The sequence below is a fragment of the Knufia obscura genome (genome assembly GCF_036327395.1).
Source record: "Knufia obscura strain CCFEE 5817 isolate CBS 148926 chromosome Unknown scaffold_16, whole genome shotgun sequence".
Classification (NCBI taxonomy): domain Eukaryota; kingdom Fungi; phylum Ascomycota; class Eurotiomycetes; order Chaetothyriales; family Trichomeriaceae; genus Knufia; species Knufia obscura.
In genome coordinates this window covers 358307-375038 of record NW_027042702.1, presented here as the reverse complement: position 1 = coordinate 375038, position 16732 = coordinate 358307, and the positions used below count along the sequence as shown (strand labels likewise).

The following is a 16732-nucleotide window of genomic DNA, read 5'->3' as shown; positions in this document are numbered from 1 at the left end:
GATCAGATAACATTAGAGTTTCATGTTGGATAAAACGTATCGTCATTTGTTTTGAAGCAATATGATGACATATACCGAATGCCGACCTACCACAGTAATAATGGTATCCCACGCACGTCGCTATGCAAAAAAAAAATAATACATGGTCGATGGCTTTTTCTCAGGTACTTCCGCATGCAGAACGAGACTGTCGGAACACCAAGTCGAACAGAAACTGCAAACCAAAGTGATCTCCGTTTCGAGCACGGGGCCCACCTCAGGCCAGTACACCTTCCCTCATAACTTCCCAACTTCTCTTGCCAATTCCTCGTACATCGAGATTTAGCACATCATGCCAGCTTGTGAGCTGCAAATCTTCTTCTTCCTGCAGATGCTGCACGATAGCCTCTGCCTTTTTCACGCCAAGCCCATTCAGCGCCTTCAGCTTTGAAACGTTTCGTAGATTCAAAATGTCGATAAGATACTGCGTTCTGGGGGTCGCCATGGCCGTTGAAGAGTGCTCTGCTTCCTGGTCGTCTCTATCGACCAGTGGATCTGGCGAATCTGCTCGAACTGCTGTCCTAGACCTCGACTTCGTAGTATGCTTGCTGGCCTTCTTGCGAGGTCGAGGTGATTCGTGGTCCGAGTAGCCGGCGTCCTCCCTGTGGTCAACTTGGTAAGATGCTTCCTGGTCGTCCACCTGATAGCTCTGGTCTGTATTTTGCACCTCCTGCCTACGAGACTTCTTTCTCCTCCTGATAGGCTGTGTTTCAGCATCTGTTTCGACCATCCCTTCAGCTTCCTCATCTTCTGATTTTCGCCCGGGCGGCCTCCTGGCTGACAACTTAGCCCTCAATTTCTCAACCTTCCGCTCCAACTTTTGGTTATCTGGGAAAAATGGCTGCGCCAGCTCGTACATCTTCAGTGCGTCTTCGTCTTCTCCTCTTGCTTGATGCTGCTTTGCCATGAACAGATAGCTCAGCCCCTCGGCCCTCTCACCTTCTTGACCTTCCAATCTCTTTTCGATGGAGTCTAAGCGAGCTTGCACCTCAGCCGAGATCGCTTTCTCGCGTTCTGTCGCATGTTGTTCTTGTACTACAGGCTGCGGCGCAGCAACGTTTGCTTCACGGGCTGCGAGAATCTCTGCGACTTTCTTTTCGACAAGGGAGTCGAGTGTTGCTTTCGTTATTGTTGTTGTTTCGGGAGGCCCCCTACGCAGGAGGGAGGTATTTGAGGTTGCTGGACGAGACTGCTTTGCTGGACGTGAGGATGGGAGAGTGTCCACCGCACTACGCTTGAGAGGTGATGATATTTGAGGTATTGATCGTGCCGTACCAGTGGCGGTTGTCTTCGACTTGTCGGCGTATACTGAGAACAATTTGGCCGGCTTCTCCTTATCGACCTTGGCTTCTCGATTGGCCAAGATGTTGGCATTTGCTGCTGCACTGTTGAGCGGTCGGAGAGGTTGCCTAGCCATTCCACCGTTCGTTGTAGCCGCCGTTGGCGGTCGGGGAGGACCCCGGAAGATTGGTTCGTTCTCGATTTCACGCACTTCAACCTTCTTCGTCCTATTGGCGAAGTTCAGAGAGCTGAGTGTGTCTAGATGGAAAGCCTTGGTAGGTGGCAGATTCAGTATCATCACTGTCAGTCCATTGTTCTGACCAAGGCTGAGGATTCTCGTCATTTTGGACTCGCGGTATGGTATCCTGCTTTGCTTCTTGCTGATTGCTTCCACGCATTGTGCCAGCACGAATAGAGACTTGTTAATGCTCGCACTTTCGACCATTCGCTCTTTCACGTTGCCTGTCCTTCTGTTATCCTCGGAACCCGCCAGGTCAATTGCGCATATCGTGCTCGCCCTTGTCTCTGTTGCCGTGCTGATGGTCACCTTGACACACAGAATGGCGTGTGATCTGGATGATTCTGCATTCAGCTTGGTGGAACCCACACTGCGATTCGCGTTCGCTTTATCGTATAGAATCTCGAACTCTTTCAAGCTGGAACATGGTACCTCTGACAAGCCAGCCACTACTGTCTTTCCTCCTTCAGCTTCGCGTATGGGCAGGCCGGTGGGTGTCCGCTTCTCCGGCGGCTCGAACAGGTCGAAAACTTTGTCCGTGTAGATCTCATAGTAGCTCATTGACACATTGATTGACGTCTCGCCGTTGCTAGCCTTCTCAAGAGCCTTACTCTTCCGGTAGATATTGCTGAGCAAGCGTGGAATCATGCCTCGATCTGCCAGTGACTTTCCTCCGCGCATCGTGTGTGTCTTGCCACTGCCTGTGACTCCATATGCAAAGAGTGTCACGTCGAAACCTTGGAAGAGGTGCTTGATGGTCGGCGCCACTAAGAGAGTGCCCGTCAGCGTTGTCAACAGCAGCTATTCCTTACCACTCACCTTCTGTATCGAAGAGCTCTTGTTGTGTGCAGGTAGCATCATAGGCTGCGGCAAAGTTGAAGCTGTATTCTTCGTGCTGGGATTTGGGATTTGGTATCTTAACAATTTGAGGTTTGCCATTGTTGGCCTCGTGTATTGACAGTATTTGATCCTTTTCTGCCTCTGCTTTAAGCAAAGGTCGAATCCTAGCTACTACTCGGACACTCATCGTTCTATGCTGATGCTCTGAAGCCCAAGTATGGGTGCGCCGAAAGTATGCAGCTCATGAATGCGTTGGTACTAAAGGGCTAGCACCCAAACAAGCATTTTTCTTCATGTTGCCCAGCAACGCCTTCCTTCTTCCTCTTCCCTCGTTCCCTCTTCTGTCCTCCCTCATGACATGACAATAACGCGAGCTCTGATAAGAAAGATTAAAACAATTTGTGGCGACAGAAAGACGTTCATCGCGTAATTGTGAGGGGTGTGGCAGTCACGACGCGGAACGTTTCACGATCTGAAAGTTGCACTTGCCTGTACAGGTCCGCAACTCACGTAGAACTTTAATCTCGAAGTTCAATCAGCAGCTTTCTGCGCAATCTGCAAATTACATTGCCGCCCCCCAAATTCCAACGGATCGTAATGTCATCCTCTATTTCTGGCGATTTGCGCGATATCTATCGAAGCTATATACAGGCTATACTGAACGGCGATGTCGACAGTATGCACGAATACGTTTCCGAGACGGTCTCTCACAACGGCAAGCAGCTTGGCCTTCAAGGCTACAAAGAGCTGCTTCTTGGCAACATCATCAACAACGACATACATATCGAGATCAAGCGTTTGGTAGCGGACGACAGTCACATTGCAGCCGTCCTCATATTCACGACCAGCTCATCTACCAAAGAACTGGTTGGTATCGAACTTGACAGCCAGCCATTTTCATATGTGGAGAATGTGATATATGACTTTAAGGACGGGAAGATTGCCGAGGTGCACTCCCTCTTCGACATTGACACTGTTCGATCTCATGCTCGTCAGCTCTAAAAATGCCGCTGTCCGGCATGGCAGTCGACTTCTCGGATCACGTTGCACAAAGTGCGACTGAGGAGGGCAAGAAGGGAATCGCTTAGACCTTCGCGACAAGGATGGGCGCTTCGGGATGGCATAATTAGCTAGTGGCGCCCCGGAAAGCTTCTCCTTAGGCCTGTGGGCTGCGCTGCCCAGCAACGAGAGTTGTTTTCCTTCTGAAGAGGATGACGATTCTGATCAGTCTTCCCATGCGCGGCCCTGGCTCATGCTGCACTCAGTTCATCAGTAGTACATCTCTGTTGGAGGGCCTGCATTTCCCTCACCAAGTTGACATTCACATACTCAATTACATATCCAGCTTGCAACGACTGTCGCATCACTCAAGCTTCCTTGCCCAAAACGTAAGGCTTGTGGGCTGTAGCTCCGACCACTTTCCGACAGGGATTTGCGCTAAACATCACCGAAGCTGTTGTCGCAGTTCCGTCCACTCGCTGTTGTCTATGACTGCTCGCCTGCAAAAAGCGCCAGGACAGATCATTTGAGCAGCATTGCAGCTCAAGAACATCGCGCAACGAAGGCGCACACCACCTCAAGTACAAAACGCTCCGCAATTCTACAAAACTCATCGCGCTGCCGTCTGAGGCCGCAATAGCCTCATAGCACATATCTCGGCTGCAGTCACACCGATGTATATTCGCTAGACACAGATCCACCATAACGAGTTTGCGCTGTATATCAGACCAGCAACGATAGTTACTGCCCAGCGAAACACGTCGCAAAGTTGCAAAAGCCAAAATGGCCACAGAAACAGTATATCGAGAGACTCGGCGGAAGTACCGCTGGCCGGAAGTACAACTCAACATTTGGATCTTCGTCATTCTCGCGGCAGCATCAACCGTGCTGGGTATATTCGCGTGGTTTATGACGGTGCAGAACCAACTCGAGGTCGGAACTCCATGGTATGCGGGAAGAATCTATTACAGAAGGAACGACACAGCTCACATATCATAGGCTCTTTCCGTTCGGTGTGGTTACCTCCGGCTTGACGTTGATCTTTCTCCTCATCATCCTCATTCTGGCAGGCCGACGGCTGCTTATACCAGGCGTCATCCTCCTTGGCTCGTTCATCTTGTTCGTGCTTTGGCTCACGACGCTCATTGAAACATCCATACAACTGTTTGGGCCTTCGGGCAACGTCAATGCGAATTGCAATACATATGTCACGGGACAGGAGTTCCGCGGAATTTCAGTAGAGACTTTGGCTTGGTTGACGCAAAGCAACATCTGCTCGTGTTGGAAAGCTGTCTTTTCCTGGGCTCTGATTGCGACAAGTAAGTTTCTGCCTTTTTCACCCTGCTCTCTGAGCCGTGAAGGGTCAACTAACACGGATACACAGTATTGTTCTTATGGATGCAAGTTCTAGCTTGGCAAGTGCAAAATGATGAAGACGATTGAACGATTTTACATTGACCTATCTATTCGGAGTATAGAGCGTCCTGCTGAATTTACGATACATATATGGCCGATACCAGGGATATGCACATATTAGCGGAATTTTATGGATAGATCATATGAACAAATTGGTGCTGCTCCTGTGCAGTCCATGGAAATAAATAAGCAGAAGGTGGACTTTTCACCACGGGACGCTGAGCTGAGACGCGAGACAAGGACAATTTCAGCCGTGGTCTTGCAGGACTATCTGCACTTCATCCCCTTACAGGACCATACACATGTTCGCGCAAGGACCTGCATTATCTGGTGGTCTATGCGTGTGGCTGAGACGTATGCGGAATCCAGACCGAGTTCTGCACATGATGCTCCATACCCACCTACAGGTAGGGCCTCTGGTCTGTGGTGCTCACACGTGCAATCCATGTCTGCACCACCACCTGAGCATGTACCACATCCCACATCCGAAACGTGGACCGGCGCATTGACATGAATGACACACAGCCCGGCGTATCATCATTTCAAATGCCTTCACAAGCGTATCAGCAATCCTCATTCCCGCAGTAACAACGACAAGGATGTCAAGGTGCGGAAGTGTCAGACGACCTTGATCGGGACAAGAGACGCCGTGCAAATTGTGACGGACAAGTACGAAAACCATTTTTGAGAGCGCATGCCGGGAGTTGTTTTGGCTCGCGATGCTGTATGAACCCGAAAGTCAAATGTGCCGGCTGACCGCTCTATTCAAGGACGAAGATGATGGGAGTAATAATGCGAGATCTTGGTAGCCTGACCAGATTCGCTTTGAATAGTGCATCCACCAAATCCAGGCACAGCGGTACCTGAATCCGTTCCCGGCCTACAAATGACGTTGACGATTATTTGGCGAAGAACACGAGCTGCCAGCGATGCATGCTGGTCGCGTCTCTTACTACTTGGAGGCGGATTCACTACGAGACCCCAGGTCGCATCGACGAACTCCGTAGTTTCAGCTGCAACCGAGAAGCTGCATAAGCGCCATGTCAGGCTTGACTCGAGACGCATGCATGGTGAGCTGTGCTTCGTGGAATGCAGTATCATTGCGAGGCTGCTGAAGCCATAGCGGGTGACCCTAACCATAAATCCATTGACGAATTGGGGTTTCTAGAGCTCTTCCAACCAGGTGGGAAGCCAGTCTGGTGGTACAAACATATTCGCAAACCCCAGACACACCCAAGTTGGGCCGGATTCTTCTTGCTTGCAGGATAGCGTAGCGAGCTGCGTACATATCAACGGCACAATTCGACCTATCCCACGCTTGTGATATGCTTGGCTGTCCACGCCCTGACAGCGAGAAGTAAGATCTCCACTTTGATATGCAGCAATGCCATTCAAGTGGACCACCGTCGACACTCTGCAGGTGTATTGGCGTCAATCATGCCCCGCTCAGAGTTCGAAAACAGCCCTTCCAAGCCTGCGCTCCAGTGTACAGGAACGAATATTCCGCCTTCTTTCCAAACACAACATGCTGCTCATGCAAGTCGTAGCGTACTGGCATGCAAGGACAGGCAGCATTTGCACATACCTATTTCTTATTGTAGCACGCCTGGAGCCCACCTCCATCCCAAACGCGTCCCCACCTGATCTGCTTGTCGAAGCACTTGGTCAAGCGCAGACACCACCCAGAGCACATGCCTCAAACCATGACCATCATTCTATTTGTCGTGTCGTCTTCGTCCGGCCTTTTGACAAGACAGTCATCGCCTTTCCATCCGTGACGTTCCTGCCTTCCATCGTATCGCCGTGTATTCCACGACCGGAACACATCGTCAACAGACTTGCCACAACTTGAGGAAGCTCGTGGTATTGACGCACCGGCCGCCAATCTCTGACGCTGTTAACTCCGCTTTCCTCCCGCTGCTGTTACCTGTACGCCGATCACCCGCGCCTCCAGGTCCCCAGCCCACTGTATTCGAGAACCACTTGTCAGGCACACTCGAGCTTTTTCCTCTGTTCACGGGTCACGTCTGTCGTTCCGCCTCGTTACTCCGGTTTGACATCTCGCTGAAGTCACTGAGAGACGTCGCTGGCCCTCGCAGCAGCAATATGCACCCGACTGTATTGTGACCGTCTCAAGTCTTATCATCTACCAGTCCTAATCTGCCTCGAGCGTGTCGAATTTAATAGACATCGAGGATATCAGAGACACTGCATCTACTCATCCCATACCGGATTGCGGGTTGAGGACATCCCAAGTTTTGATGGAAGCGGAACCTTGTCACCTCGACCCGACTTTCCAGTCGAGCGTCTGACACAGCAGATACCGGCAACCATGGCGGCCTTATCGACCTTGATGATTGATCACGAAGCTATGTCAAATGAGAAGCAGAGTGAGGGTCAGACTCCCACGACGCCGAAACCATCAGTCCGAGTACGCTCGCCGAGGCCATCTGATGTCGCCACGTTCACTGATCCTGCGAACCACTCGGAAGACACTGAAAGAAATCCTGCCCCAGGCGCGGTACAAGAGCCCTTGATAGGCCAGGACAATACACAATCATCCCAGAGGTCTGATCATAAGCGCTCGAACTCAGATGCAATGGATATCAACGACAGCGCCGATGAGCAGGACGGATCCGACGATGATGAAGACCAGGACGAGGAAGGCTCTGCTTCGCGCAAGAAGAAAGGTCAAAGGTTCTTCTGTACAGGTTACCCACCCTGTAACCTCAGTTTCACGAGGAGTGAACATCTCGCGCGACACATTCGCAAGCATACTGGCGAGCGACCCTTTCAATGTCATTGCAATAGACGCTTCTCAAGGCTCGATAACCTGCGTCAGCACGCTCAGACCGTCCATGTCAATGAGGAGATACCAACTGACTCACTCGCTGCCACAGGTACGCGTTATCAGCGTCAAATAAGAACCGACAGAGTTCGACCAGCGCCTAGACCACGGACAAGCACCATGTCAAGCGCAAGTGGCCACAGCAGAGGTCACAGCAGGAACCTGTCTACCTCCAGCATTGGATCAAACTCATCCGTGTATAGTAACGCCACCGATGCTAGACGACGGCCGCCGCCTTTGCTCATGGCTGGCGACAATCGGCCCACAACTCCCCCAACGTACTCTCATTACGCTGCACAATCTCCTGCTGATCTGAGCACGCCTACCTCATCGACATTCCCTGCTACGCCGGGTAGTCCCAACTTTGCTTCGGCACTCGGCTCACCAACGTCGATATCTTCCCGACCACCAGGTGAAATGAGAACCCCTGGTCGCAGGCTGTCGGTGCCGGCCAGCTACAATCCGTATTACCCTTATGCCAACCCGAGCGCACCTTCTTACGGACCTGGTCCTGCAGTACCGAGCACCGGCTCTTCGAGCATCGTCACAAGTCCTACTTCTTCCAACTTCCCGCAGAATTCGACACAGCTCTCAGCCACTGATGATTGGCGGCGGCGAACCTGGCATCCTTCGACGTACTCCAACCTCAACCTGAACTACAACAGGCCTGCAACAAGCGGGCTTACCTATTCGCAAACACCAGACGCTCCGCAGCCAGCGTATGCTCAGAACGCGATGTCTGCTGCTGGACAAGCACCACGATTGCCAGGCATCGAGAGTTTCGACCACGTCCAACATAGGCCGACCACACCACCGAGGCGCAATCCGACACCACCTCACCCAAATATGTTTCCACCTCAACCATTGCTTGCTGCTCCTGATATAAAGGAATCAAGAAGAGGTCACGTATCCCACGTATCATGGGACGGGTCCAGACGCAGTCAGTATCCCGAGATAGACGATAACGGGCGCCCGACCACAAGTTGGGGCCAGCAAACAATGGCCCACATAGATCAACTACGTGAGGCACAAGCTCGTCAACAGGCACACGCGCAACTTGTCATGGGTCCACCCCCACATGGTATGGGCATCCTCCAACAGCCTCAGCATATGGCGAAGGAGGCACTCCAGCTTGAATCTGCTTCAAAACGAGTCAAGCGCTCCGGAAACTACAATGGACCCGGTCCGGCTTATCGCACCTCGCCCGATTCAAGCAGCAGCGATGGAATACCTACACCGGGTACATCTGCAGCGGAACTCCATCCGGCGATCATGGGTAGCCAAGGCTACATTGAACCACAGCTATTGGCAGGAGACACTCAGCACACAGTGAGTCGAGACAAGCAAACGGGCAATACACACAGCTAATCATGCTTGTAGCCCTGTCTGGCACCAGCCGTGACTGCTCCTCCATCCTATTCGGGACATTACTCCCCGGAATATCGAAGTATGCCTCCTCCGAAACACACGAGAAGATCGAGCGACCTTGAACGACTGGAAGCACTTGTTGCTGTTGCCACCAACGAGAGGCGCAGGTAGTACAGCACTACCATTCTACGACTTGAAACGTCAGTCGACTCATATGAAAGTTTCATGAATCAGATAACGAAATTACGACCATTTACTATGAATATTGACAGGCCGGGTGGCACTTCGCAACCAGCGTTGAATGACTTTGAAGAAGAGATGCAGACACACGAGATACCCTCTGATTTGCTGCTTTGGCATGGAGTTAGGATATTGATGACGACGCTCAGCTCTTTGTGCATTATTGGGATGGAGCATCTTTTGGCGGATTGTACTTGAAACGTTTTCTAGCAACTTGTCTTTCGTTAATGAGAGCGATATTGGGCGATTGGCTTGGTGACATAGGATGAATTGCTGATTGGATAGTTGGGTTGATGGTTCGTTTTGAGATTGCACACTGCACACATAGTATATTGGCTTCAGCCGGCCGGATTAATATAGGGTATTGCTTCTCAATGATAATGGGTTTTCCTCTCCGGCGAGCACTGCTGATGTATCCCAGGGACCAGCAGTGCCCTGCTTCTGACCGTATGCTGACGAGACCAAATGCCACTGCTGCACAACAGTTCCACAATGACTCTACCAACTGCACATCTTCACAAGAATGTTATCAACGGTCCACTAGCGACCACGGTGAGCAGTACCACAGAGTTCGGCATGATCGTCTTCCCATCTTTCGCCAATCTCCACGTCTTTGGTCCACTTGACAGCCTCAGCTTCCTGTCATTCCACCGCTACATGAGCCTCTACATTATAGTTGCAACACTGGATCCGGTCAGCACCACAGTCCGAAGCTCAGCAACGGGTCAACACAACTCCAGCTTCGCGCAGAGCATTGTTATACCTTCGCTACCACGTCACCACTGGAAGTGCTCCTTGTAGCAGGTGGTCCAGGTCCATGAGCCCTAGATATCAATGCCACTGTCGACTTCGGCCGGACAGGCTACCCTGAGCTTCAGTACATCATTTTGGTCTGTATTGGTGTCTGTGTTCTTGCACGCGCGGGTGTGCTTGATGATAGGACTGCAACCACCTAAAAAGCCGCATGGGACGGGATGGCGGCAATGAACCGAAGACAAAGACAAACTGGATCGGGGACGCGAGATGGGTTAAGGGTGGAAATGTCCGGAGTACCAGTGGTATTACTGCTGGGGTGGATGAAATATTGGCTTGGGTTGAGAAGGTGTTTGGGAAGGAAATTGCCATTGCGCTGGCGCTGAGAGAAGTGTATGGCAGGATTACATACTGGAGGGCTGTAGCTTGAGGAAGTCACTGGTGTTCTCAGCTCGACCTTGGGGCCTGCACAGAGACTAACCACCGCCTTGCCGGCAGCATGTTTGCTTTCGAGTACAATGAGACATTTACCGAATACCACGCTGGTCCTGGACTGGACCTCGCCTCTCGAGACGATTACTACCGAGGTTGTGAGCATTGTTGACAGTCTTCTAGAAGATCGAGGCGAGGTGCATATCGGCTGAAATCCAGATCGACGGATGAGACGTCCAAGCCGAAAAGAGGCGAATTCTACGCCTTATACACGACCACATCAATGCTCTCTATCGCACCCTACCGGCTACGAAATGTTTGCTAAGGCTGAGGACTGAAAGATTTGCAGGGCTGGTAACATCCTACTGCAGCTCGTGACTTGGCCAATTTGGACATGACAGTTAACGTTATGGTGAAGCAGACAAGTAACGTGCCCAGGTTAGCCCCTTGATTGTGCATACCAACCCGACAGGCGAAATCGATTGGCGAAAGATCCTCACGGATCTCGTGGGCTGAGACGCGGCGGCTTCCACAAATCTCCGAGCGCTGTGTTACATATGCAGGTAGCCTCCTCAGATTGACGCGTCTTGAGCTCGAGCTTGATCACATTACAGTCTTGTCAGGCAAGAGGTTACTATGGCCGTTCTGTGCCTGCGACATGTACAAGTAGCTACTGTGGTACAATAAGGACTTCCAAGGTATCCATCGACTACATTGCACAGCACTGACTTTTAAGCTTGCACGAAGTGCTGACAGTTTTGCAGTCACCGTCGATGGACAGAAAAACATGGCTGGGAACGCGGATAGACGCGTCAGCACGTGGTGAGTAGCCGTTCTTCGAGATTGAAATTCTGTTTTGTGTTGAGACCTCAAGGGCAACTGCGATGAGGAGGATGTTTTGGAATTGAAGATGAGACAGTTGCATTGGGCTGATCGACGAGCACAAGCTCCGTTTGCTGTTCTTAAATTTCTTCGTAACGTCGGTGTCGAGCTAGTATATGTTGTTGTGCGGCTGCTCTTTTGCTTTTTCATTGCAAGCTTGGGGACGACTTCCACTTCATCTTCACTTCGGCCAGTGCAAAAGCTAATTACGCAACCTCGCGCCTTCCTCGCAAAATTCCCGCGGCGACCTACCTTCAACCCTTTCGTCTGTCCCAACACTCTTTCGACCTTATCAGGCCTCGACTCTGCAAACCAACTATTGTCTCTCTTTACCACTCACACACACACAATCGTTTATCGAAGTCCGCAGTCCAGATTCCTGCACAGCATAGTCTGAGCAACACTACAAGATGCTCTCTCATTCTTTGCAGCTGCTTCTAGCAGCTGGCACAGCGGTCAACGCTGCTGTCATCGCTCCAGGCAAAATAGCGCAAGCTCCAAGCAGGTAAGTCAAGCCAGGATCTCTAGAAAAGTTCATTTGGCTAACTATAGAGGAGTCAACCAACATGCGGCTGTACAGCTACTGTCACCGAATACAGAGCTGCGAACCTGCGAGCTCGACAAGAGTAGGTTCGATACTTCGATTGGCCGATCATCTGCTGACAGATCACAGCATGTGTCCACCACCTGCCACAGTAACGGTCACCACTATTCTGCCTGCCGTCACCATTGTCAACGGAGACCCCAGCTCTATCGCCAGCTCCTTCTCTTATGCATCTGGCATCGACTCGATTGTTTACCAGAACTCCATTGAAGACCGACCAACAGGAAACCCACCCGAGACAACATCGATACCCTTCACTCACACTGCCGAAGGTCCAGCTATTGTTGGCACCGACGACCCAAATGACAGCACAGATATCTACCACTTCGCTAGCACTGGCGAGGCACCAGTTGCCACAACCACCATTTGGTTTCCTCCTGCAGACCCTGTCACAGCTCCAGTTCCAAACGCTAGAGGCCCGAGTGGAAACGAGACTACGACAGCAACAGCCACAAGTACAGATTATGCCAGTCTTGATACCGACCATGATGGCAAGGTCACCATCACTACCTACCTGTCCACCTCTACCGTGTACGATCTGGGAAGACCAACCGCACCGCCATCGAATCTTTCGATCACTGCTCGAGACCTGCAGAAGAGACAGACATGCTCGATGATATTTGCTCATATTAGTGGTCAATGGGCTTCGTGGTGCAACAACTGGGATGGCTCGACTGTGGTGTCACATACAACATACAATGCTACAACAGTTCTCACGAGTGTGGTCGGTGCAAGCCCACCTCCGGAGAGTGTCTACAATCCTTCTCACACCACTGAAGTATCGCCTGGTGTGACAATCCAGACCAGCCCAGCTGAAGAGCCAACATTAACATCGGTGCCAGCCTCTATCTTTCCATCCCCAGCGACCTCACCTGAGCAGTCGACATCAACTCCAGGCTCAACTTCTGTAGAGGGACCAATCTCTACATCATACCCTGTTTCGCTTCCAGGACCACCCACTTCATCAAGTGAGGTTGCTCCTGGTGCCACAAGCATTGTCGTCACTGCATCTGTCGTGGTTACATATCCTCTCACCACAGTCACACAGACGTATGACTCGGAGCCTTCGTCAACAAGCAGCACACCAGCTGCTAGCTCGGGCTGTGGGCAAGTGGGCGAGTTCATCATCAGCTTCGACGACTTGCCAGCGTACTCCACAAGCAATCCCAATGATACTGCATCCCCACCAATATTCGCACCATACGACCATTTCTACTGGTCGCAAGGATATGGCTATGGTTCACCGCCGAAGACACCGTACACTTCACAAGTGAACAGAACCAACCGAATCGCCATCTACAATCCGGCAAGCGAAAAAGCAAACGTGAATCCAGCAGGACAAGGTCGAGAACTTCCTGGTTCGTTTGGCGCTGGAGATCGCTTCTGGAACAGCGTCTACTGGTTTGATGCCAAGTCTGTATACGTTGGCTGCAACGATACCACTGTACCATGTGATGTCTTTGTCACTGGCTACCGATGGCACCCAGCTGATTCTCCTGGTGCTGCTAAGTCAGAAGGGCATGAGCAGTATGCGTTTGCAGAGAAACATACTATCGAACCACCAGCTTGCGGAAACGGCTTGTGCAATATGACGCAGATCACCATCGACCCTGCTAAGTTCAGCGGACTTTCAACGATCAACTTCTATGCCAACCAGGGCGGTACCACTTCCGGCTTCTACCTCGACTCCTTCGACGCGACTTGGACAAACAGCACCTGCGACGCTGGTCTCGAGCGGACGACTTCTCGCAAGTAGTGGAGTTCAAGGTGGTGTTGGGATATGGTTTTCTTCGGCGCGGGGAGTTTCATTCGTTGGTCAGGACGGTTGTCTCACTGGTGAGCAGCAATGTTCAAATGCACGAACAGTCGTTCGTTTTTCATTGTCAGACAGAAACAGATGAGCTAAATGTGCATGGGCTTTACATGATGATATAGCAGAGCTGTATGATATAAGAGATGCGCAGCATCAAGCAGTAATGAGAAGTACTTGTGTTGAGGATTCGGAACGACTCTGTCAGCCAACCTGTTCTTTTAGATTCGCTCTGTACCACGAACTAGCTTCATCGTGCCTCCGGGGTGAATACTGTCCTGGTGATGTCTATAGGTCATCCTTGTTTGACACCTAAAGTATCAACTTCGTCTCGCGTTTCGAAGCTGAATGGCAGCTCTAGAAGTTGATCAATATGCTGACAGGTTGCCACGTTACCGAAACCGGTGAGTTACTCATGTGGTAGCCGTGATATTGGTATCAACCGCACTTCATCAACTCGATCTCAAGTGATGCAGGAAGACAGGGCATCGAGAATGGTCCAGTGAGTCTAGTACAGTATTTCGATAGTCTAGGGAGGCCCGGGTATCGCCGCATAGTCCTCTAATGACTAACGGACTTGTGCGGATTTGCTGGCTTCCATTCCAGATTGTCATAGGTATTCACCAGATATCACGTCCCAGAAAGTCTATGAGTGTATTCGGTGTATGTGGTGCTGGAGGGAGTGTATACGTACGTGTACAAGAGCATGGACGTGTGTAATGATAGGGGTAGTAGGGGTGATACGGTGAATGAAGGGTGTGAAATGGTGAATGGGCGGTGCCGTGGTTGAGGCGAGGAGAAATTTATTCGGGTGATATCAGGGGCTTGAGTACAGCTGTTGATTGGGAGTGGGTTGGAGTCTGAGAGCAGCGATCACGCTACAATGGTCGAGTATTGTCTCCGGCCTGTCTCAAGGAGATTCGTACTGCCTGCTGAATAGCTGTGTTGTGTTCTGAGTGCGGGTGGGGAAACTAATTATGGCACTGGTGAGGATAGATCTGAATCTACGGCATCGAGCACCTGGGGTGGATCGTGTCTGGTGCAGCGGGAAATTGCGCCACGTGTGTAAGTAAGTAAGGAATTGAATAACATAGTGCGGTTGATGAAGTACAAGACGTAGGGTAGGGTAAATTATACGAAGAGGGAAGATGAGCGGGTTGGACTTGGCAACGAGATGACTCTGTGTATAGCAGTAGTTGGCGAAACTTCATGAAGTCCGAAGCTTGGGCGGTTGATTCTGGATGGATGAAGAAAGGGGGCACAGTAACATTTACCTAGGCATGAATTGTCCATAGATCCTCTATCGTGGATACCATGCCTTCGCAGCTGCTAGATCACCTTCTGGCACGGAAGGTGGTTCACTCTCTTGAACGGGCGTGTCGTGCTCCTGATGAACGAGCCGTGCGGAGGACATGAGAGAAATGACGATAGTGATGAACCATTCCAGTACCCCTCTAGCCAGCCTCTAGACGATGTCCATTCATTCATGCTAACACGACCAAGGTCACCGCCCACACCCACACCCCTCCTTATGTACATACACCAGACCATTTCCCTCACCGCTCCCTGGGCTCCTCATATCGAACACTCTGATCCCATCCCTTTCCGTCTCGTCACGATTAAACGGTGACACCGCCTCGATCAATGCGGCTAAGAAGTCCTTGCTTGATCCCCGGTGGGTGAGCGTGACATTAGGAGTGGGAGGCGATACGATGGGGACAGGACACTCCGGACACGCCGCACGGGGACCGTGAGTACAGCGTGAGTGAGCTTTGGTAGTCGTGTTCGTGTCTCGGGACGAATCCGTCCAGTCCTGGAGGCTCTTTTCCGTTGCTAGTGTGTCATTTGCGATATCATGATTCTTCAGCCATTGCTGCAGAGTCGTGCCTCCGAATGTGCTGGCGTGGACTTTACAGACATTGCTAATGGTAGTAGTATCGGCACTTGTGACATCCGCCCAGGTCCCGTCGCAGGAGATCAGGATTGAGCGGTACTGTGGTAGGAAGCAGGCTGTACAGATTCGCAGGTATGTCTCGGTTGGGTGGCGCAGCCTTGGCGATTTTGTGAAGGGGGGTCGTTTGTGGTAGGGAAGGAAATTGGAGAGGCGGAGAGGAGATGGACTGGACAGAGTTCTCGGAAATGGTGGCAGGATAGAATCGGATCTAGGTGTGGTCGGTGGATATGGAGAGGGAGACGTCACGGATGAAGGGGAGGTGAGGTAGATTGCTGTTAGGGTTGGGATGTGGGATTTGAGAGTCTTGACAACCGACTGTGTGCGTGAGGACGGGATGGGGCTGCTGGTGGTCTGCTGGGATGCTGCTCGACTGACATGGGCCATAAGACTGGGATCAGAAACGGGCTTTGAAGTGGTGATGTTGCCGGAGTGACTGCCGCCACTGATTGCGTTACTCCCACCCCGCCGATCCATCTGTCCTGAATGCTGAGCATTAGGCCGGAGCACAAGGTAGCTTGGCAATGTGCTTGTCGTCGATGTTGTGGACGAGGACGAGATGTTTATCCAATCATCGTCATCGATGTCTGAGTCTGAACAATCGGACAGATCGAAGTCGTGAATCGTGAATTTTAGAGGGTCAATATGCAGGGTGTTGCTACTGGTCGTCATGCTTGATATGGTGGCCGGTGATAGATAGCTGCAGGGTCACAGACAAAGACGGGACCATATAGCCTGTTGCATGTTGCTTACCTTCGAGGATGATACATCAGTTGACGTTGCTTATGTATCTTGCAATGCCGTGTAGAATCGTGTTGCCTTGAAGCTTTCCGACAGGCTGAAGTGAAACGGCGAGCTTTGAGCTGCAGCAATTCAAAGTCCCTGGCAGAGAACACTGTGTCGGTAATCTGAGACGAAGAAGACTCACCCATACCCATGAAATGGTCGAGCGTGGTGGGTCAAGGCATGATCGTTCTATAAGACTGCCTATGAGAGCGAGGTGTGTCGCATTAGAAATGAATCTTCGCTAC

General features: G+C 51.3%; 5 protein-coding genes across 5 annotated transcripts; 3 read left to right on the top strand and 2 right to left on the bottom strand.

The window, feature by feature from the left end:
* Positions 1 to 256: 256 nt before the first annotated feature.
* Positions 257 to 2585, bottom strand: PMZ80_010212 (uncharacterized protein; the record flags this gene model as incomplete). Its single annotated transcript, XM_064878603.1, has 2 exons — positions 257 to 2325; positions 2378 to 2585. The coding sequence occupies 2 exons, from the start codon at positions 2583 to 2585 to the stop codon at positions 257 to 259; spliced, it is 2277 nt and encodes a 758-aa protein (XP_064725682.1).
* Positions 2586 to 2995: 410 nt separating this feature from the next.
* PMZ80_010211 (uncharacterized protein) lies at positions 2996 to 3400 on the top strand (the record flags this gene model as incomplete). The annotated part of the gene is made up of 1 exon (XM_064878602.1): positions 2996 to 3400. The coding sequence occupies one exon, from the start codon at positions 2996 to 2998 to the stop codon at positions 3398 to 3400; it is 405 nt and encodes a 134-aa protein (XP_064725681.1).
* Positions 3401 to 7145: 3745 nt separating this feature from the next.
* On the top strand, positions 7146 to 9029 carry USV1 (Up in starvation; the record flags this gene model as incomplete). The annotated part of the gene is made up of 1 exon (XM_064878601.1): positions 7146 to 9029. One exon carries the CDS (start codon positions 7146 to 7148, stop codon positions 9027 to 9029), a length of 1884 nt encoding a protein of 627 aa, XP_064725680.1.
* A 2717-nt stretch (positions 9030 to 11746) lies between these two features.
* On the top strand, positions 11747 to 13696 carry PMZ80_010209 (uncharacterized protein; the record flags this gene model as incomplete). The annotated part of the gene is made up of 3 exons (XM_064878600.1): positions 11747 to 11841; positions 11889 to 11966; positions 12010 to 13696. The coding sequence occupies 3 exons, from the start codon at positions 11747 to 11749 to the stop codon at positions 13694 to 13696; spliced, it is 1860 nt and encodes a 619-aa protein (XP_064725679.1).
* A 1558-nt stretch (positions 13697 to 15254) lies between these two features.
* PMZ80_010208 (uncharacterized protein) lies at positions 15255 to 16373 on the bottom strand (the record flags this gene model as incomplete). The annotated part of the gene is made up of 1 exon (XM_064878599.1): positions 15255 to 16373. One exon carries the CDS (start codon positions 16371 to 16373, stop codon positions 15255 to 15257), a length of 1119 nt encoding a protein of 372 aa, XP_064725678.1.
* Between the last annotated feature and the right edge of the window lie 359 nt (positions 16374 to 16732).